The sequence below is a fragment of the Aphidius gifuensis genome, linkage group LG4 (assembly GCF_014905175.1).
Source record: "Aphidius gifuensis isolate YNYX2018 linkage group LG4, ASM1490517v1, whole genome shotgun sequence".
Lineage (NCBI taxonomy): Eukaryota > Metazoa > Arthropoda > Insecta > Hymenoptera > Braconidae > Aphidius > Aphidius gifuensis.
In genome coordinates, this window is record NC_057791.1 from 7,151,348 (window position 1) to 7,175,385 (window position 24,038).

The following is a 24,038-nucleotide window of genomic DNA, read 5'->3' on the forward strand; positions in this document are numbered from 1 at the left end:
ATAAAAAAATGAAAGTATCACTGGCAGCTCAAACAATTAGTAGTAGTGTAGCTGATGCTATTGATTTTTTAAGAGCTTCAAATCATCCAAAATTTAAAGGAAGCCAATCAACTACTCAGTTTTTACGTATTTTTGATCAATTATTTGATATAATGAATTCAAGAAGTGCTTTTGGTACTGGTTTTAAATCACCTCTGTCATTAAAAAATCAAAGTTATTGGGAAAAAATTTTTAGGGAATCAGAAAAATATATTCGAGAGCTGAGAATTGACAATACACTTATCACAAAGACACGTAATAAAACTTTTGCACTAGGATTTATCATAGATATTCATAGCTTTAAAGGATTAGCAGTAGATTTATTAACCAACAAACCAGATTGTTTAAAGTATTTTCTCACGTACAAAGTGTCTCAAGATCATATTGAGTTGTACTTTTGTTGTATACGGTCTCGAGGAGGCTGGAACAACAATCCTAATGTTTTACAAGCATTATGGGCTATCCGGAGATTACTTTTTCGTAATTCTGTTACACCAAGTTTAGATTCAAATTGTACATCCGATTATTATGATTCTAATCCTATTTTTGAATTTCGAGCCAAAGAACATCGTGTAAATGAACGATTCATTAAGTCTGAATCAAATGAAAACAGTGAACCTGATTATAATGTTCAGCATATTTTAGACCTGATGGAAGTTTTGGATGATATTCATATGAATGAATACCATGAAAATATTATTACTTATACAGGGAGAATCATCCCAGGTAGCATGACTTTCCGTCGGTAATAGTGGTTGTTTTGTTACCTTTTTTAAACTTGGCAACACTGTTACTTTCAAAGTTACTAGATAATAATAATAATAATAATTCAATTTATGATAATAAAATTTAATTAAATACAAATCTTGCAAAATGTCCTGGAAAAATGTTCTGGTTAGGTCCCGCAAAAAGTCCCGGTGAAAATAACCCGCAAAATTTAAAGCTTTATTTAAACAATGAATTCAATATTTATTTAAACGAAAATTTTATTATTTATTTAAACAAAAATTTGAACGATAAATTCAATATTTATTTAAACGAAAATTTAAACAATAAATTCAATATTTATTTAAACAATAAATTCAATATTTATTTGAACGATAAATTCAATATTTATTTAAACGAAAATTTAAACAATAAATTCAATATTTATTTAAACAATAAATTCAATATTTATTTAAACGAAAATTTTATCATTTATTTAAACGATAAACTCAATATTTATTTCAACGAAAATTTTATCATTTATTTAAACAAAAATTTAAACGATAAATTCAATATTTATTTCAACGAAAATTTTAATATTTATTTAAACGAAAATTTAAACAATAAATTCAATATTTATTTAAACGGAAATTTTATCATTTATTTAAACAAAAATTTAAACGATAAATTCAATATTTATTTAAACGAAAATTTAAACAATAAATTCAATATTTATTTGAACAATAAATTCAATATTTATTCGAACGATAAATTCAATATTTATTTAAACGAAAATTTAAACAATAAATTCAATATTTATTTCAACGAAAATTTTAATATTTATTTAAACGAAAATTTAAACAATAAATTCAATATTTATTTAAACGAAAATTTTATCATTTATTTAAACAAAAATTTAAACGATAAATTCAATATTTATTTAAACGAAAATTTAAACAATAAATTCAATATTTATTTGAACGATAAATTCAATATTTATTTAAACGAAAATTTAAACAATAAATTCAATATTTATTTCAACGAAAATTTTAATATTTATTTAAACGAAAATTTAAACAATAAATTCAATATTTATTTCAACGAAAATTTTATTATTTATTTAAACAAAAATTTAAACGAATAAATCTTTGTATCCTCCAATTTTACCTTGACCAATGAAACATGCTCTAAGGGTTGGTAAACCAGCAACTGAATTAACCATTGAATTCGAAATTTATCAATATCCAAATGACAAACAAGACTCTAAATTTCTTCATCCAAATGTGTTTTATCCAAAAAAATGTGAAACTTTTTTAATAGTTTCGAAAAGATTCTATAAAATAAAATTAATCAATATTCGTATTTTTTTTTAATTTATTTTTTCAACTCACCATTTTAATATCTTCATAAAATAAAAATAAAACGTTCTTATTATTTCGCAAATTCCAGCCTTTTTTACATGTGGCCAATATGGTCCAAGACTAACTATTCAAAATAATATTTATACTTAGCTTTAAATTACAACAATGTAAATTTGATTTCGTAAATTTTTTTCGTCAAGTTTACGTTTCTGAATGGGCTGATAAGCATTATTTGAAAAACGCCACCACGAAATGAACTCATTACTCAGATCTTTTGGATCTCGTACGATATAATTTATCTGTTAAATTGTTAATTTTAAAGTTTGAAAATTATGCAAATATTAATAAGTGTTATATGATTTATTAATTTTTTACCTTAGCACCGGAAAATATTTTTATGTAAACTAAATGCCAAATGGGTTTTAATAATTCTTGGCCCACTTGTATTTACATGTGCATCATAATAATTTCTAATATTTTTACATTTAACAGATGAATCCAAGATGTTGGATCATTTTCATTTCGAATTGCAACTTTTGCTTCAGACCATCTGTTGTCATACAGGCCCAATCTAAAATTAATATCATTAAAATTATTATTAAATGTTATAAAAAATACAAAATTAGTTTTAATAATTTAATTACTTACTCTTGCTCAAAAACTCGTTCTTCAAGACGTATTTTTTTAGCATTTTCATAGTCTAAATTGTTTATCAATAGCCATGTCATTTCAGTTGTCACTGTTGTACCTGATCTTGGCTGTGTCATTACAAATACATTATCACTTTTTTATTTAAAATTATAAATCCAGTCTCCCTGATTTTTCCATGATTCACGCACTTAACAATAAATGCAACGTTCATTTAAATGAAAATTTGAACACTAAATTGAAAAACTCAACAAATACAAAAAAATCATATGTACCAGATGGCTCAACACTACCAATCTAAACACCATCATTTTTATCAATAATAAAATTTTGTTGTCCTTTAAATATTATTGTTTCATTGAATCTTATTCCTTCACCACCATAAAGTTCAGTCATACAAGCAGAACCATATCTTCATACTTTGACAGTATGCCATATGGATATTGTCCATCATTAACTTTAATTTCACTTAGCCATATTGTAAATTATATTTTTAATACAACCATCAAAACCAATACCTTTTGGTGATTTTTTCTATTTGTGTTGTTCAATTGAATTACTTAAAATATTGAAACCACCAATTTGTACTGGTCCATTTATACTTAAATAATAATCATTTGACAATGGAACTGGAGCAGTTTCGTAGCATAATGATTCGTCATTTTTACACATGTCAACAATTAATTCAATATTATAAAGATTCCATGTAACATCCAATCTGTGCCATTCACCATCATTTAATAAATTTTGATTATTATTTTTGATACACCATGTTCATGTTCACTGTTTGTTAATTTTTCATGTGTTATATCAAGTGGATTTTTAACTGAATGTATGTCAGTTTGTGATGGATTTTTTTGTTGTTGTTGTACACTGAATCCATCAATTTGCATCAACATTTAAGAATACTGATAGTTTTCCTATGAACAAATTTAAATTACAGTTTATTAAATTTGCAGTTTATTTATTAATTTAATTTACATGATTGTATTAAAATAATTTTTAATTTTTTACTTACTCATTAATAGTTTTTTTTTTATTAACATACTTTTTTGACGCCCAACCTAACCCCTTAATTAGAAAAAACATATTTACAATAAATATTTAAAAGAACAAAAAATTTTTATTTAACATAAATTTTTTTTTTTAATGAATTTAAAAAATAAATTTTTTATTTGTAAATTATTTATTTATTATTTTTATTATTTTTAATAATAATATTCTCAGCAAAATATTTATTTCCTTGCGTTCCCCTGCGTGTTGTTATTTTGCTTACACATACACACACACTCACAAGTTTTATGCCCATTGCCGCCATTGCCCGACAGAGAAACTAAACCAAAGTTCCGTTGCATTTTGTCGTTAGTTTACGGAGGCGCAGCAGAAAAAAAAAAAAAAAAGAAAGTGTGATTTGCCGGTGTGCATATTTTTTCTTATGTAATATAAAATTGACAAATTAATTTATTGATAATCAAAGTGAATCTTCATGAATTCAAAATAATTATAAATTTTTATTTTAATTTAAATATATCGTGTTGAATAATAATATTAGAAATTGATAATTGATATATTCACAGTGATAAGAAAATATAAAAAATCACATTCAGAAAAAGGTGAGTTATCATTCAGTGATATTGTTTAGAAAAATAATTTAACATAAAAAAATACTTGATTAATGTTTATAAAATGATGGTTAATTATTTAGGTAAAATAAAATTAAATGAAGATTTTCAATTAAATGTTGAAACATACAGCCAACAACATCTGATAAATTAAAAATTCAAAATATCATTAAAACATCGATAAATATACAAAATAATAAAAAAGTTTATTCAACAAGACATGGATCAGATAAACAAGCTGTTACAAATGATATTGATCAATGAAATGACCATATGCATCCATAACTAAGATAGCAAGTTATTGATACACCAGGTATACTTGATCATTCACTTGAAGATCGTGATGTCATTGAAATGCAAGCTGTTACAGCACTTGCACATTTACGTGCTGATGTATTATATGTTTGTGATGTATCTGAACAATGAAATAATTGAACTTGTTCTTCAATAGTACGGCCAGAATCAATTAAACCTTTATTTAATGATCAACCATTGATTGTTGTTAAAGTGATGATAAATGTAAAGCACTTGCAGTTTTAAGGGACAATGGTAAAGTACCAATTATGGAAATGAGTACAGTTAATGATATTGGTGTTATGGAAGTTAAACAAGAAGTATGTGAACGTTTATTGTCATATCGAGTTGATCAAAAAATTAAAACTAAAAAAGTTGGTGGTTTATTAAATCGTTTACATGTTGCATTACCAGCAGCATGTGTATCAGATAGTATACTTGCTGAAACTAAAACACCTGAACGTTCTAGATCAGCATCTAGACCAAGTAAAAAACGTCTTCGTTTTGGATTAGTGGGGCGTAGTTTACCACGTAGCTTATCTAGACCTCGTAATGAAATGGGCATCAAGGATATTGTAATTATAGTTTACTTAATTTATTTTTATCAATATGATTGAATCAATATTTTTATTATATCTTGCTTTTTTTTTAATTACAGATGAAGGACAAGCTTAAAAATATTGCAAAAGCTATCTCAAAGAAGGTTGGCAAGATAGGTTTTAAAAATCGTTATCACTGCCAAGAGTTTTACATCCAAGAAAGACTAGAATGTTATTGCCTCTAGGCAATAATTGTCATGTATTACATAAAACATTACGTGAAGGTCATCCATGTGTTATTATTAATTCACAAAAACACAAAAATAAACTTGAAAATATTGAAAAAATGTGGCAACATTTAAAAGAAAGATATAGAAGATTAATACATTTAATAATAACAAAGTTAATAACAAAGCTAGAATTTGATAATCGTAATCCAGGTTTACCAGGTAATCTTCAAGTAACAAATGATGAACTTAAAAGAATTGGTGAAAATGATATAAATATTTATTAAAAGTTTGATTATATGGATGATATATTAAATTTACAAAAAGCTGTATTTGGTTCATTAAATACATCAAAATCAAATTCAATGACACCATGTGGACAATTTAGATTAGCACCATTAATACCATATAATCACAACTTTATGATTATTGTGTTAGAATATTATTTAAATTACATAGTGCATTACCAGCTGATACATTAATTGGTCATCGTGATTGTTTTTTTAAACAATTTCAAGAGCTTAAAATTTTTTATACAACAATTAAACATATGCAATATTTTAAACAATTAATAACAGTACCAGGAATGCCAGAAAAACCACCAAATTTTTTAATACAATCAGAATTAAGAACATATGTTAACTGGTAATATACCAGTTGTTGTATTACCACAAAAAGAACCAATTGATGCTGATAGTACTGTTGATAGTCTTATTGATACATCAGATACAAATTCAATTGTAAGTGAACAATTTGATGGTCGTATTGATAGAGATAATATGTATCAACATGAAATTATAACCGCACAAGAAAATAAAAGACAAAGAGATGAACTTTTAATGTTAAATGAACTTGTACGAGAACATCAAAGTCTTGTTGATGTGTTGAAGCATCATATTAAACAATTTGATTCACAAATAACATTAAAAACCAAGAAATCGATAGACAAAACAATTAAATGATGGCCTAGGTCAACAAAATGCTGATTTAATATTAAAACTTCGTGATTATGAAGGTATAGATTATAATATTAATGTTTTATTAATATTAATTGATAAATTAATACAAAATTGTTCATTTTTAACAGATAAAAATCGACAAGTTGATGAAAAATTTAAAAAATTAAAAGAAGTTTATGCAAAATTACGTGAGGAACATATTACTTTAATTAGAAAGGTAGTTTTTTTTTTGTTTTGATTAATTAGACTATCATGATTATTTTTATAACTCATTTAAGAATACTTGTTCTTTATATTATTGATATTTTCTTTATGATATTTATTATTTGATTATTATTACAAATATTGATATTATTGACATTTTCTTTATTATATTTTTTGTTTGATTATTATTACAAATACTTTTTTTTGCTTTTGATAAGCATTTATACTAAGTTCTGTACCTAATAATAATTTAATATCTTGAATTACTGTATTGATACTATATATAAGCTATATAAGTTTTTGTACTAAAAATAAACCTGAAATAAATGTTGTTTTATTGAAAGTTGAATAATATTTTGATTACAGAAACACAAATGAGTAGCGAGAGAGATGAAGATCAATGGGGCAATTCATATGAATCTTCTGCATCTTGAAATTTTGTTGAAGGATTATATACTATTTTAATACTAATTATTTAACGATTAAGTCATTACGATTTTTTGATCAAAGTATTATTATTTTGAATTTTTATGACATTTATTAAAAAAACATTTTTAATTTTTTTAAAAAAAGTATTTTTTGAAATTGGAGGAATTTTTTTGTATATTTTTTTTATTCACCTATATAATGAATCATGGTAATATAATATTTTTTAATAAACTTATAATCAATTTTCTACGTTAAAATAAAATTTACAAAATGCTAAGAGTGTATTTTATGTTGATATTTTGATTGAATTAATAAAAAATAAAAAAATATATAGGTATACATATATTGTGTATAGCACATAGAAACTTGACTGTCTTGTCGTACTAGTTTTTAACTGTAGTTGACGTGACTGTACCGACAAGGACAAAAGCACATCCATTGAGTCTCTCTCTCGGCGACGCGAAGTTCGGCTTCCAGTTTTATTATATTTCAGTGTACATGGTATAATAATAATATAATAATAAAAACTGCAGCGCCTAATTTTTTAAAAAATTTTTTCTTATTCAGCAAATTATTCAACTTTATACTTCAAAATTTTGACATTCTTTTGGATATTTTACGTCTTTTGATTATTTAAGGTATGATGAATAGACAGGTATTTAAAAATTGAGGCTTTTTGGCGACATTAATTGTAAATTCATGTTTTGTTTTTATTATAAACATTGTTACGTTTGAAATTTAAAAGAAAAATTGGCCCACGTTTTTCAGGGGTGTCCGTTTTAGTCTTTTTTTTATTCCTGCGCCTTATGAGATTCAATATTCTCATCTTCTCACAGGGCCCAATTGTAAATATAAACCAACCAATCCCGGCAAGGTTTTAATTAATGACGTTTTATTATCATACTTTACGATATTTTTTTCTACGTTTTAGGTCCCTAATTTTTTTATCCGACAATGTGTAGGGTCAGGAACCGAATTAAATTTTTTTTTATTTGTGGGCCCCAGTTAGATTACATATTCTCATTTTCTTGCAAGGCCCAAAAGTTATTTGTCATCGATCATCGATTGTATATGTTTCTTCTTTTACAAATATCGTTTGACAACAGAAAATAAACAACATGAAACGGCATAAAAATCAACAAAAATAATTCAAATTTTAAAGAAATAGAAAAAAAAAAAAAAACATGAAAACCTACGGAATTCTAAGGGTGTGACGCGCACTTGATTGTTTATATATATATTTTTTTTTGCTATCTTGTAAGATATTCTATTCTTGTTTTGTAGCGAGATAGAATATTTGATGTCTCCCACCACACTGGCATGTCATGTGACATAGTCAGTGAGGTGTTAGCTATGTGTCTATGTGTGGGTACGAGAATCCTCACTCCGTCTTGTTGATTGAGACTCTGCTCTCTTCGCTTCTAGTCCGGCCACCAAGCCAAACGGTGCGTCGGAACTATACTTATAAATTTGTATTGGTGATGTGGCTATGCCACCTCACAACCAGTAACCTATATATTGTGTCTTGTTAAATTATTATATTAAATAGTCTCATTATTAAATAAATTGTTTCATCATTATTAATATTTAAATATAAATTTCGTGTCTATCTTTTAAATTATTGTTTGAATTTAAATTAAATTATAAAATAAATAAAGTGAGGAATCTACACCACACAATTGGCTCCCAACTAGCGGCACAAACCACGCGGTGAAAAAAAGAGTAATAATTTATATAAATTAATAACTATAAAGTTTAGTTGTGACCAAATTTGATAATTGGCTCCCAACTAGCGGCACAAACCACGCGGTAAAAAAAAGAGTAATAATTTATATAAATTAATAACTATAAATTTTAGTTGTGACCAAATCTCATAATTGGTTTCCAACTAACAGCTCAAACCACGAGGTGAGAAAAAGAAAAAAAAAAGAAAGATAAATATTTGATACAAGAAAGAAATTGATAAAATTGTGAAAATTCAGTCGTGAGTACATATAGTTGGCTCAAAATTATAATCTCAATCACGAGTGTGAGAAGAGAAGTATTGATGTGCAAAGTGATAAAAAGCATAAAATACATTACATTAAATTAAAAATAAAAATTGTTGAGAAAAATTTTGCATATAAATTGGAGAAAAATCAACAAATCTTGTGAATAAATAATAATAATAATAATTTGTATGTACGTGGCAACGAAGTGTTGAACACGCCATATTTGTGAAAATTTCATCAGAAAGATAATAATAATAATAAAATTTGGATACACGTGGCAACCAAGCGTTGGGCACGCCTGATTTCATCAGAAAATAATAATAATAAATGTACTGTATGATAAAATAATACATGAAAATTAAACAAAATATTTTCATTCAAATAATATATGATTTTAAATAATTGATAATATAATAATTGAAATATTGAAATAATTGTTCGCGTAAAATATAAAAAATAACATAAAATGGAAAAATTAATATCATTGGTAGTGAACATGTGGCCAACATGGAAGCCAATGATAATTGGAAAGGCTGATGTTCAAAGTCTATATACAATATTTAAAAAAATTGAGGTCATTGAAGAATTAATTGAGATAATGGATAGAACAATAAATATTGAAAGATTCAATGAAACAATAGTTGAATTTATAAAACAAGTAAAATGTGTCACAGTTTCTATAAATGGACTGGAATTAATTCACAAAATATGTTCAGAGATCATGTTGTGGTTGCATGGAGCACATGTTGATATATCAAAATTCATGCGATGCAACATGAATCGAGAGGTATATGATGAAGAATATCACCGGACAAATAGTGGTATAGAACTTAAAAAATTAGTTGATAATATTATACAAGAAGTAGAGAAAGAAGTAAAAGAAAAAATTATGAATAAAATAAATGATCAGCAGGGGGGTGACTCTTCAAAAAATGCTGATCATGGTGATAAAATCAGTGGTGATCAACAAAATCAAGCAATGGTTGTTGATAATCAAGATAAGAATAAATTCAATGTTGTGATGAATAACCACAACAATCAAAATGATAAAATAATTTGTAATCAACAAAATAAATTGAATTTTGTTGATAACATATGTGAAAATAAAAGTGTTGATAATGTATGTAAAAATAAAGATAAAATCATCGTCATGCATGAAAATCACAACAGTCATGGTGAAATAATAATTTGTGATCAACAAAATCCAGCACAGATTGTTGATAGTAAAAATAAATTAATAAATGTTGTGAATAATAATCACAATGAATACACTGAAAAAACAAATAATTACCATGGAAATGAATTAAATATTGTGCATGAAAATCACAACAATTGTGTTGATAAAATAAATAATTGTCACCAAGTAATTTGTGATAATAATATGTGTAAAAATAATATTAATAATAATAATTTAAATGACAGTGAAAAGAAAATTCATTTCAAGGTCATGAATAATAATATTGAAAAAATAAATACTTGTCAACAATACAAAATAGATTGTGCAAAAAATAAACATAAAAATAAAATAAAATCAAAATTGGTAAATACCAAAATGATAAATGATGATAAAATTAAATGCAAAATAAAATTAAGTTGTTTGCATTTAATAAATGATAATGAGAGGCACTTCAATAAATCCAAGCATGATGTTGATTGTAAATTTGGAGGCAGGAAAAAATATTATGGTCAATGGGACATGTGTGATATATATGTCTTGGATTGTCAATTAAGTAATGGAGATGGGAAATCAAGTTGACTATTGTCATTTGCCTCGTGCCAAGGACCAGGTGACATGATAACCACTGTACTTGTATGTGAACTTCAATGGCGCATTCAATATATGCCATGTGAGGACCAAATTATATTACGGTGGATGCTACCTCTGAAATATGCTGGAAATATTCAATGAGTGGCGCAAATTCATCGAAATTTTATAAAAATTATAAATATATATTATATCCTTTTTATAAATAACTTAATTAATAATTTATATATTAGTTTTAAATTTTAAATATTCGAGGTCAAATTTTAAACAAGATAATTTTAATTTTAAAAAAAAATGACTGATATAAATTTTTAAATTTTAATTTTACTTATTATTATGTTGAATATTTTCAAGGTCAATTTTTAATTTTAAAAGAAAGATAATTTAATTTTATTTAATGATCATTGAGAAATCCTAATTTTGTAATTATTAATATTGTTTGTTATTATGTTAAATATTTTGTGTGTATTTGTAATTTCGTATGTATTTGTAAGTTTTGTTTTGGAGTCATCAAATATTGAGTAATTATATTATGTCTATTTTTTTTAAATGTATGACAAAAAATAAACATAATAGGGGGGTACTGTAGCGAGATAGAATATTTGATGTCTCCCACCACACTGGCATGTCATGTGACATAGTCAGTGAGGTGTTAGCTATGTGTCTATGTGTGGGTACGTACGGAAGCCCGGTCATGCCATTATAAAATATTATACATGGTGCAGGAAGCGGGGTAAGGGGCAGTAACTTTAAGGCAGGTTTACAAAAAAGCATCTTTAATATTTTCATGTAAACACAAAATATAACCTGATGTTATTGTTTATATGTAATAAATGTCACCTGTACATTTCTAACATTATTTTTTAAAATAGACAAAATTAATTGATTGAATAGATAAAAATGAATAAACTAAAATCTAGAGGTCACAGGATCTTTAATATCAACAAAATTAAGTAAGATATACAATATAAAATAATATAGGTACTCAATGTTTTTATTATAAATAAATAATGACTTGCTGATATTTTATTTACTTATTTTATGTTTTTTTTTTCTCTTCAGAACAATCACGATAAAACCTTAGATATTTTTGCTAATTGATTATTATAAAAGAAGAAAATTGGTAATATATTATTTCTAGTTGAACAAATGGTAATTGAATAATTTTTTTACATTCATAAAAAAACCCTATTATTTATGAAAACAATTTTTGTTTATTTTATTACAGTGTATGTTGTGGAGTTGGTATTTGGCTGATGATACATAGTTTGATATTATTGGAGAAGTTAATTTAGTCGTTGCAACAAATCATTTTAAAATTTCAGCATTTACAGTTGTTACTTTGTTGATAAGTTCATGGATAATAACTGGTCTCATAATATAGAGGTCATAAAAATTAAGTAAGCAATATAAAAATAATATTCAAGTGTTTATCATAAATAAATAATAACTTGCTGGTATTTTATTTAATTGTTTTCATGTTGTTTTCTTTCTCTTCAGAACAATCACGATGAAATCTTAGTTATTTTTGCTGATTAATTATTAAAAGAAGAAACTGGTAGTACATTCTTTCTAGTTGAAATAATGGTAATTAAATAATCTTTTCAGATTAATAGAAATAACCCCATAATTCATCAAACCAATTTTTGTTTATTTTATTTTACAGTGTATGTTATGGAGTTGATACTTGGCTGACAATACACAATTTTGTAATATTGGAGCAGTTATTTTAGTCGTTGCAACAAATCATTTTAAAATTGCAGCATTTACAGTTGTTATATTTGATTGATAAGTTCATGGATTATTTTTTCAATAACTGGTTACATTGCACGAATAAACAATCACATACCAAGTTCAGATGATCCTCTTGCATTATTTGACAAAATTATGACAAGACTTGGACCGTATTTTATTGGAATGTCTGTTGGTTATTTTCTATTTAAAACTAATAGTAAAGTTATAATGTCATAGGTAATGAATAAAATTTATTAATGAATATATAATTCTTGATAATTATATTTTTTTTTCTGTAAATTTTATAAGCTACAGTTTTTATTGGTTGGTTATTGAGCTTATTATATATGGTCTTTATGAAGCTGAACTTTCACCAATTACTGCTGCATCATTGAGTTATGGGCACTTGAACTTGCTTAGATTGGAGGTATAAATTTTTTAAAATATAAAAAAAACAACATTTAATATGATTATTATTGTTTGAATTAACAGGATGGCTCAATAACATTTTGCCAGCTCCAATTCTATATCCATTTAGCAGAGTAACATACTGTGCTTATCTTGTACATCCACTTATTCATCCAAATTTAATTCGCATTCAATGTCTTTCAATTTTAACTGACTGTCAATGGTAACTGGAATTTTTGAATGTGTTGTTGACATCTTCTTAGAGCTTTTGAATGATAAAATCTAATAAAAAAAATAATACATTTAAATTTCATTTATATTTAACAATTGAATATTGTCAATATAATGTTGTATAACAATATTGACAACAAAATTAAGTATTGGCAATATAAAATGATATTCAATGCTTATTCAATAATATTCAATGCCGAAATTTGTATTGGACAGTGTGTTCTTGACGTTGAGAAATTGTTTATTATAAAGAGGTAATTGATTGAAAATATATATTTGTATTTTTTTCATTTTACGAGATCACTGGGCGCGCTTCGCGCGCCTGTTTTTCTTATAAACATGAGAAGATAGTTTTTTAAAAAATATTATCACAATCATACTTTCTCTTGATGTCATTATTCATTGAGCTATTTTGTAAAAATAGTAAATCACATTTATGTTTCAATTATTTTCATTGTTATTTAGTAATAATTTAAAAAAAATAAACAACACTCTGTTCACACAAATAAAAGACAATTTTTAAAAAAGATAGAGTTTAAACAAATTCGTACAGCCACTGTTGAAGCAAAACTCATTTCTTTATGACATTTTTGTGGATGTTTAGTTCGAATATTTTCTATTTTACTATTCAGTTTTTCATGGTTGAGTATTTTTGATAACTTAATCATTCAGTTACAAAAAGAGCAAACTATAATTATGTTTTCTTATGTCTTTTAAAAAACCCTTCTCATAATTTACCCATAATACTTTATTCATCAAGGTCTCGATCACTTTATTTTCGATTCTTTTATTTCTGTGATGCAACTCCCAATTAATTAATTAAACATTCACTTCAAAATTACTCATGTTCATAATAAAATATTTCTAAATAGAATTTTCCCGAAATCATGATTCCTATATTCAAAAAACACCTCATGAAAAAAACTACAGGAAAAAAAAAATGCAAATTTTATAAATTAATATGGTTAAGCTTGTGTTTTATTTTTTTAAATTGTAAATTTCATATTAAAAAAATATAAAAACACGTCTCCGTTTTTTCATTTTATTAATAAATAATTTTCACTTGATTTTGTCCTTAGATTCTTCTTTTCCTCCGTAAAATATTAATTATACAATTTTTTTATGATAAATTTTACTTTTCATTTTTGTCCGTGCAGTACTTCTATCCTAAAAAATTTTAAAATCAATTTTGACTCTTTTTTATATTTGCTATAACTTGTACACGAAATACGACGTTTCCTGCTTTAAGTCATGTACATAAAACATATATTTCTGAATAGAATTTTTGTGAAACTATGAATCTGAGACTTCAAACTCACCCTCAATAAAAATATCCGAACAATTTCATGAAATGATTATAACTCTTTATTATATGCAATTTTATATTTACCACGACTTGTAGATAAAATAAATTCAAAAAGTGGCTAATATTTCGTTTTTCTTGAGCCATTTGTCAAATCATAAACTAAAGATCTGAAAAATCATGCGCCTATTTTAAAATCTTCTTTTTCAATTATTTTTCATTAATGTTGATTATTAATTTTCAAAAAAATTTCGACATTATATTTTCACGAATAACATATAATTTATAAAACAATGAAATTTCCGGCAACCTTTGTCGAAAAGAAATCCATTTTTTTGTAACATTTTTGTGCTTACTTCAAACATTTTCCATTTTACTATTCCGTTTTCAGGGGTATGTATATTTTTGATTAATTAATCATTCATTCACACAGAGTGAATTATTATGTTCTTCAATATTTAAGAAAAAAAAATTCTTCTTTATAAATATGATCCCGAGTGGAAATCTGGTCAGGCTAGCCTGATTTGACTTCAAGTCTTGATTGAGACTTGATCAATGTTCCCTTAACACACGCCTGATCGAAATTTGATCAATATTTGATCAAGATGCTTGATTAAGGATAACTCGATCAAGATTGGATCAAGGAACCCTTAACTCATCCTTATTAAGGCCAGCCTGATCAAAAATTGATCAAGGAAACCTCAACTTATCCTTAATAAGGGCAGCCTGATCAAGAATTGATCGAGACAACCTTAACTTATCCTTAATAAGGCCAGCCTGATCAAGAATTGATGAAGAAAACCTTAACTTCTCTTTATTAAGGCCAGCCTGATCAAAGAACTTCTTCAAAAAAATTCCCTAGCTTAGATACATGAAAATCTTGTGAGACTAATAAATATTTTCCAATGAAATTTTAGTGAGATCATGACTAATATCAAGACAACACCAACATATTATTACCTTTAAAGTTTCGAATCCTCATTTTATTTGTTTCAATTTCTTTTCATTACATAATTCACCACAACTTCTAAACAAAGTGTGACATTACTCATTTTCAAGAATTATTTATAAGATGTGAAAGAAGAAATTATAAAAATAAACACCTATGCCATTATTCATATCAACATGACCAGTTTCTCCAATAAATTATAACAGTCATATATTTATCAATAGTTATACTGAAATAATCAGTTTTTTTACTCAAAGAGACATGTGTATATGTATATATATATATTCTACTTTTTTGTCAAAATAGAATGATTACATTTTCAATTGTCAATAAAATTGTGAATAAAATGATTCCCTTTTTTTTTTTTTTTTTTTGTTTCTAAATAGAATGTATGTGGATATTATATAGATACATACTTTTATTTTCTTGTACATAAGCCTATTAATTTTTCCATCATCATATTAATAAAGTTATATATAAATCAGTTCATTTATTATCAATAAAAACAGTTATTATAATTTAAAGACTATTTTTTGTTCAAGCGATCTGTCAAATCTTGATTTGAAAATATATAAACAAATAAATTTATTGATTACCTTAACGACGGGAAAAAAAAAAAAATGTGAGTGACTGAGAAAGAAAATTTGTTTATTTATTTCATTAACAACCGACAAAGACAGAATGACAAATGACATGAGAATGACAAAGAAAACCAAATAACCAATCAAATCTTAGGAAGATCGATGACAACTGTCCTTTTTATATAAGGATTCGTATTGTTTTTAATTTCATTCATGGTACAGTTGCAGTGTCGGGATAATAGTAACTTGTCATCTAATAATTGTGATGGAATTAAAGTTGTTTGGATGATGATGATGATAAAGCTTGTGGATCTTGGACCTTCCAAAAAGACAGATCAACAAACTTGGGGTAACAAAAAAAAAATAAAATAATAAAATTAAAATAAACGTTATTTATTTGGTTTTTTTTTTTTTTGTAGAAGATGATTTTGGAGCATTCATTTTTGATAACAGCTTGATTTACAAAATTATTTATGAACTCGAAGCATGGAAAGAACGTCACCCAGAAATTTTTTATATTAAAGTAAGAATATTAATAGGTTTTATTTATTGATAATTATTTATTGTTTATTTTTTCTAGTTGAAAAAAAAAAGAAATACATTTGAATAGACTTAGTAAAGAATACAAAGCAATAATAAAAATATCAAAATGCTCAAAAATAATCATGACATTGAATACGAATTGAAGCAAGTAAAAATGAATTAAAACCAAAAAAATCATTTAGAAAAAATATTACAAATTTTTACAGAAAAAATATTAACAAAATTAAATTCTTTTCATTACGAGAATTAAATTTTTTTATTTACAAAATTATATTAGTAATTTTATGACTGTTGGTATGGAAAATATCTTTAAAAATTAACTCATCTTCAAGAAAAAAAAAAAAAAAAACAAAAAGCGATCGAGAATCGACGCTAGTTTTTTTTTTTTTCAAGCATCATAAAGCATTATTTTATAAAGCATCAACCTCACCATTGTTAGTCTTAAAACTTAATTGTCAATTAAAAAATATAATTATATTGATTCAATCATATTTATTCAAAATGGTAAGATATTTCTTTTGGCTTTCATTGATATGCTATTTGCATTATTTAATTTTGTGTAATTACTCATACAATTTGTCTTATTAATTTTTTTATTTTTCTAGAATAAAATCGATTTTGTTTATTATGAAATAAAAAAATGTTTATACTCTGGAAAAATTGGAATTAGTTATCGTTCAAAAAGTGATGTTCTTGAGGATTTGATCAACAAACATGTAATTGTTGAGCCTATTTTTTATGAGGCATTTAATCCATGCCAATGGGACAATCCTGTGAGACAGGTATGGATTAATGGTAAAAAATTGATGGAGATTGATGTCCAAGAAGATGGAAAAAAAATATATAAATTTACAAGTGATAAATTGTTAAAACCTCATACTATATTGGTTGGACCTGATGTTCTGAATGGTGCATATGACAACAGGCTTGGTGTTGGTGCTATTACCTTGTGCACTGCTGCATGTCAACCAACATTTTCATGGTACAAAGGCTCTGAATTAATTTCTAAAGGATCTGGTTTCCAATGGTTAAATGTACCAGATTTGAGTGATGATTATCATTGTACATTTGAATGTTCTCAAACACCTGTTATGGTAAAAATAGATGGTACATTTTTAACCATCTCTGAAAATTAATAATGATGTGATTGTATTTATCATTATTTATTAAGCACTTTCATTTGATAATGCAAAAAATAAAATAAAAATTTAAAATTTAAAAATAAAAATTAATGTCGTTTAGAATATTGTGTCTTTTGTTTTATTTCTCCCCCTGTTCCTAGTTGTCATTTATTTCTTTTTCACTAGAATTGATTGTTAACAATTGAAATTAATAATCCTGATTTTGAGTAAGTGAGTTGATCATATAAAAATATTTATAATTAATTCATGATGTCTCAGTCTAGAGAACAATTAATTGAATCATACTTTAATCAAAGTTATACTTATTTGGAAATTTGTAAAATCTTGTCAACAAGCCATAACATTAAAATTAGTGAAAGACATTTAAGAAGAATTTTAAATAAATTAGGATTTAAACGAAAAGGATATAAAGAAGATAATTTAGAAATTATTTGTGCAGTTATTTGTGATGAATTAAAAGCAAGTGGATCATGTTTAGGGTACAAAAGTTTATGGAAAAAATTACGTGAAGAGTATGGGTTAAGTGTTAAACGACAAACGGTATTCCAAGCTTTACAAATAGCTGATCCAGAAGGTGTAGCTCGTAGATCTATCAGAAGATTACGAAGAAGAAAATACACTTCTCCTGGACCTAATTTCACTTGGCACATTGATGGCTACGATAAACTCAAACCATTTGGATTTTCTATTCATGGTTGCATTGATGGGTATTCAAGAAAAATATTATGGCTCAAATTGGCATCAACTAATAAGGATCCAAAGGTCGTAGCTCACTACTACTTAGAAGCACTTGCTAAATTTAAATTTTTACCAACTCGTATCAGGTCTGATCATGGTACTGAAAATTGTTTAATTGAGACTCTTCAATCTGCCTTAAGGTATCATCATGATGATTCACATGCTGGTGTAAAAAGTTTCATCAAAGGTAAAAGCACATCCAACCAAAGAATTGAATCATACTGGTCTTTATTACGTCGTCAGGGGATTGATCATTGGATCCGATATTTTAAAGATTTACGAGAACTTGGTGTTTATGATGATTCTGATCCCATTCAGACTGAGTGCCTTCGATATTCTTTTGGTGAACTGATCCAACAAGACCTAGATATGATCAGAAGAGGGTGGAACCGCCATACAATTCGTCAGCAAAAAAAAAAATGAAGACCTACCTTGTGGAAAGCCAAATAATATGTTTTATTGTGCAGCAAGAAATTATAAAAAAGACCTAGATGAAGATGCATATAAACTTTGTTGCACCGATGAGTATGCCTCAGTCCCAACATTAGTCAGTCCAATGATGCATGAGATTGCTTCTATATTGGGGCTCAACAATATTGAAAAAAACTGTGGAAATGCACTATCAATATATTTAAAAATAGTAGGAAGATTAAATAAATAATTATAAATACATTTATTTTTATTTTTATCATTCTTTGAACAATCTTTTATTTTATTCATAGTGTTATTTATTGTCACCACAAAAATGTTTGAATTTTATTAAATAGAAGAAATTTGCAATATTCTGTTAGTTTTAATTTAGCCAATGATTCTGGTGTTGATACACGAATACCATTATCTTTATCAACAACTTTATCTGTTCCTGGTACTTTAAATAGTACTAAATCAGATAAATCACCACGTTGTTCAGTTTGTTTAGCAAGTGTATGTGATCTAAGTGCATATTCATCTTCAGACGATCAGATGAGTGTCCCATTATTTCACCAGATGAAAATTTAGCAACAGCAGGTAACTTTAATTGAAAAAGAATCATATTAATATAGAAAATTAATGAAAATATAAATATATAATTACATCAGGAATGAAATGTCCAGGTCTAATTGTTGGAAGTATTGACAATGTTTGTCCAAATGATTTCGCTTTTGATGCTTTAAGCATTGTACTACGCATTTGACGACTATGTCTTATTGGAATGTCAATCATAAATTCAACTTCACCAGCAACAACAACATCAAATGCACCACTTGCTATGATACCTATACCAGTTGTTAATGCAACATTACTACTTATACAAGCCATTGTTACAGTATGAGCTGATGTACGATCACTATAACCAGCAGTAAGTGCAGCTTTACGTCCAATATTTGATGTTTTAACTTCTTGCATTACAGTACCATACACAACATAATCAATCATTTCTTTTGGAATATTTGTTTTTCTCTGAAGATGTCTGTTGAAATATAATATTAATTATTTTCTTTTTACTTTTGCTATTATTTTTTTATTTTTTTAATACTTACAATAATGTGTGTGTTGCTAGATCATGTGCCATCAATTAATTGTAATCAGTACCAGACAATAAAAATAGTGTTCTAACTGCATCAACAAAAACAATTTTTTTTCCTCCTTGATTATCATTTTTTGTTGCATATTGTTTACTTCCAACCAGTGTTGATCCTAAGAAACCTTTAGTTCAAAAAATATTAGCATTATGATTTTATTTATATATTCATTTGATTAATCATTATTGGGATCAAATTGTCATTTAGATATTTGAGTTAAATAAGCAAATGTTAATATATATTTTTTTTTCTATTTTAATTTATCCAAGGAGATTTTTAAATCGAACTTTGTACCTTACAACCAGCTGAACTTGTACGTCCCAATGATGTTAAATTATATTTTTTATTTTCAATCAACAATAAATATTAACCTGGTTGTTTGTTTTGTTAATTCATGTAAATACGTACCTTGACGAGATATTCCTGGAGTCAATTTCAATGCATTTTTTGCAATAAATATCGACATCTTGGATGCTGAAACAAACTTGAAATTGTTGAAAATTGCTTGATATTATCACACACAAGTCACACAACAAGAAACTTAATTTTTTTATTTTTTATTAAAAATAATTATAAATACATTTATTTTTATTTTTATCATTCTTTAAACAATCTTTTATTTTATTCATAGTGTTATTTATTGTCACCAAACAAATGTTTGAATTTTATTAAATAAAAGAATAATAATAATAGAATCTTATTTAATCAATGGACTAAATAATTATTTTATATTTTAATTCTTTTTGTTTGTTATGCATAAGTGGGCACACTTGATTTGATTTACTTTAATTTAAAGCTTTTAACAAAAAATAAAAATAAAAAAATGTCAACTGTTTTTTAATTTGATTATTATTTATTTATAAAAAATAATAATAATGCAAGCTTATTCAATTAATAAACTAATTAACCAATTTATATTTTAGTGTAGTTTATAAACTTGTTGACGTGCATAAGCTGTTTTATAATTTGATAGTGTTTATTTATACTGAGATTTACTCAATTTGGAATATTCATGAAGCAATCCAGATAAAGACCTTTCTTTTGGTTTTTTTGAAAAACAAGTCAAGAGTTGTGATTTTATTTTAACAGGAACTTTGACAACATCTGGTATTTTTTTCCTTTCAATTACATTAATTAATTGTTCTGTTTCTTCATCAATCTCCCACACTAATGCTTCATTATATAATTCAACAATAGTACATGCTGTTGCCCAAACATCACTGAATGTTGATGATTCAATTTTCTCTTCAGTTAAAAGTTCTGGAGATATATACAATGAAGTACCTTTTGCAATTACTCCAACAGTTGTCATTAATGAATTTTGTTGAAATTTACTAACACCCATATCACACAATTTAACTCGACAATCTATGGTACACATAATATTCTCTGGATTGATGTCACGATGAATAACTGGATTTTATTTATTATGCAAGTATGTTACTGCTTGAACCAATTGATGTCCAATTAAATTTTTTTTTGGTTCTGTAAGATCATATTTTTTTTTTATTTCATCTTCAAATATTATGTCACCTAAATTGTGTCCAGAAACATACTCCATAACAATATGGTACACTTTTGGCTCTTGACAGGCACCAATTGCAAGAACCACATTTGGATGCCTCAAAGACCCCAAAACCTTTAACTCACGATTTATCAAACGTATTTGATTGTTCGTGTATTTTAATCGACGTTGTGCAACTGTTTTAATAGCAACAGGTGTTCCAAGATATTCACCCATGCTGACTTTTCCTTGTGTTCCTTCACCAAGTGAAGATAAAAATGTCAATTCATTTTTTTCAATACGTTCTAAAAATGTATTATCAGTATGTGTGTTATTTCATTTAGCTGTTCAACTTGTTTACGAGCCTCATCATGATCATGAGTATCATTTGATTTTTCTGGATCAATATTATGAACATCTGGTGCATCCATAATTATCCACATATGTTTTTTGATTCCATATGAATCAGTATAATATTTTTCTTGAACTTCAATTGGTGTTTTATTACATGTATGCTCGATTGAATAAATATCAGTCTCCGTGAGTTTAGATTTTAATGAATATCATGGCAAATGAGGTCCAGAAGCAATTGGAATGCCATTACAATACCATTTATATTGTGGATTGCAAGTTGTGGTACAGGCAGTAATTATACCAAAACCAAATGTATCTTCATACTTGCCAAATAATTCTTCACATTTATGAAGTACTGAGTGAGGTACAGGTAGTTCTTTTAAACAAGGAAATGAATAAACATTTTGTCCTAGATCATCTTGATATATATGCAAGAGCTTTTCATTATTTCTTGATATTGATGCCAAAAATACCCCATGCTCAAGTGGATAAAAATTTGAGTAATCAATTGGTGGATAGATGTGATGTTCTTTCTGTTCCCAAATATCTTTTTTTCTTAGAGTAGTAATTGATTCTTTATGAGAATAATCTGATATTGATATTTCATAATATTCAATAAATATTTCGAATAAATTTTCGACATCGTAATCATCATCATCATTATTATTATTATTATTATTATTATCATCATCTTGCTGTGAATTAGTTGGCTCAATTGAAACAATATCACTTGATAACATGCATTTTTTATTTTCTTGGTGATTCTCGTCAAAATTAATATCAGAAACATCTGAATATTGACAATCATCTATTGATGAAAATTTACGTTTTTTAATTAAGTCCGAATGTTCCTCAGTAACTGGAGTTGATGTTTTGTTAAATGAACTATCTTGTGACAATGCTAATGCAAGTTTTGCTTCATGTGATTCAGGATGTACTGGTTGGCATACATATAGGTACAATTTTAATGGCACTCCTCCACTTTTATTATTTTCAATAAATTTCCATAAATCAATTTTGTTTCCACCATCATCCAAAAAATTATCAAATGGTTCTCCAGAAAATAAACCCAATTTTATTGTTGAGCCTTCAAGATACACGCTCGATAATTTTTCTTTAGCTAGAAATTGACTTTTAGAAAGTTCTATTATTTCAGCAACAGTGTATTCTTTCGTGTTACATAATGTTAAATCCTGAAGGCCACCTCCTTGTCCTTTTTTAAGTTGTGCATAATTCATTGATTGAGATGATCTATATTTAAATCCAACAGTTACTTTTTTTTCTTTTATTTTATTAGCTGTTAATGATTTTTTTACTGTTGATTGAATATTTAAAGATTTTTCTGATATTCTTGAAGTAGCTTTACTTGAATGATTTTTTTTCATTTCATTTACGAGATGAGCCAATCGATCAGATGCTGCACTTGGTTGATTAGTCTTTTCACTTTTTACCACTTGAAATTTTTTTATATTATCAGGCAAAAGATAGTGCAAAAGATCTGTACTGATATCAACGACACATACAACATCATTATCATCATATGTCAAGGCTGTTACATGTGGTGAAATTCTATTTATCATCTACAAAGCTATACGTCCCTTGTCATTAGTATTCATTGCCATTGGTCTCGAATCATCTTCAAATGTTATGAAAACCTTGAACAAAAAATATAAAATTGATAAATATAAAAGCTTGAATAATAAATATAAATTAACATGACTCCCACTCAGTGACTGTAGATATCACATCTTTGCTAGATTAAATCACAATAAAAAAACTAAAAAATTTCTTGGAATAAAAAAAAAAAAATTTACCTGACGTTTTTTTGAATTGTTTTGACAATAATTGTTTGTATTCTGAAAAAAAAAATATAACTTTAGAAAGGTTGAAGGATTAAATATTGAGAGTCTAAATTATAAAATAATCCATTTGTTAAAAGAAAATAAAAATAAAAAAAAAAAGATTATGTACAGCTGACAGATAAAATATTTTACCATTTTAGATATTTCAGTTAATTCAATAAATATATATTAATATAAAATCAATTACTTTATTGTAATTGTCATTGTTAAGTTAATGAAAAAATGCTTGAAAAAAACAAAAAAATATCTGGGGGGACTTTGTGTTGATTGTCTTTTTTTTTTTATTTCCCTGAGGGTAATTTGATGTCAAAAGATATTTTTCATACCGACATGATGAAATAGCT

The 24,038-nt window shown here is 26.1% G+C and overlaps 1 protein-coding gene, 1 long non-coding RNA gene and 2 pseudogenes across 2 annotated transcripts; 1 reads left to right on the forward strand and 3 right to left on the reverse strand.

The window, feature by feature from the left end:
• Positions 1–1,905: 1,905 nt before the first annotated feature.
• LOC122854946 lies at positions 1,906–3,855 on the reverse strand. The gene is made up of 5 exons (XR_006374014.1): positions 3,772–3,855; positions 2,754–3,673; positions 2,481–2,676; positions 2,136–2,404; positions 1,906–2,077 (listed from the first exon to the last, which is right to left on the reverse strand). It is a non-coding gene; the product is annotated as an uncharacterized LOC122854946 (long non-coding RNA).
• A 1,582-nt stretch (positions 3,856–5,437) lies between these two features.
• On the forward strand, positions 5,438–7,032 carry LOC122853805 (annotated as a pseudogene).
• An 11,924-nt stretch (positions 7,033–18,956) lies between these two features.
• On the reverse strand, positions 18,957–20,440 carry LOC122853806 (annotated as a pseudogene).
• Positions 20,441–20,950: 510 nt separating this feature from the next.
• LOC122853807 (probable serine/threonine-protein kinase DDB_G0281745) lies at positions 20,951–21,909 on the reverse strand. The gene is made up of 3 exons (XM_044154228.1): positions 21,840–21,909; positions 21,508–21,735; positions 20,951–21,387 (listed from the first exon to the last, which is right to left on the reverse strand). The coding sequence occupies exons 1-3, from the start codon at positions 21,907–21,909 to the stop codon at positions 20,951–20,953; spliced, it is 735 nt and encodes a 244-aa protein (XP_044010163.1).
• Positions 21,910–24,038: the final 2,129 nt, after the last annotated feature.

Bases quoted from the DNA above. Each gene is read 5' to 3' on its own strand.
- LOC122853807 (XM_044154228.1), bottom strand. From the start codon at position 21,909: ATGGATGCACCAGATGTTCATAATATTGATCCAGAAAAATCAAATGAT. The intron at 21,736-21,839 runs GTAAACAAGTTG...CACTTGGTGAAG, and splicing joins TCATGATCATGATGAGGCTC to GAACACAAGGAAAAGTCAGC. The intron at 21,388-21,507 runs GTGACATAATAT...AATAAAATCCAG, and splicing joins TGTTTCTGGACACAATTTAG to TTATTCATCGTGACATCAAT.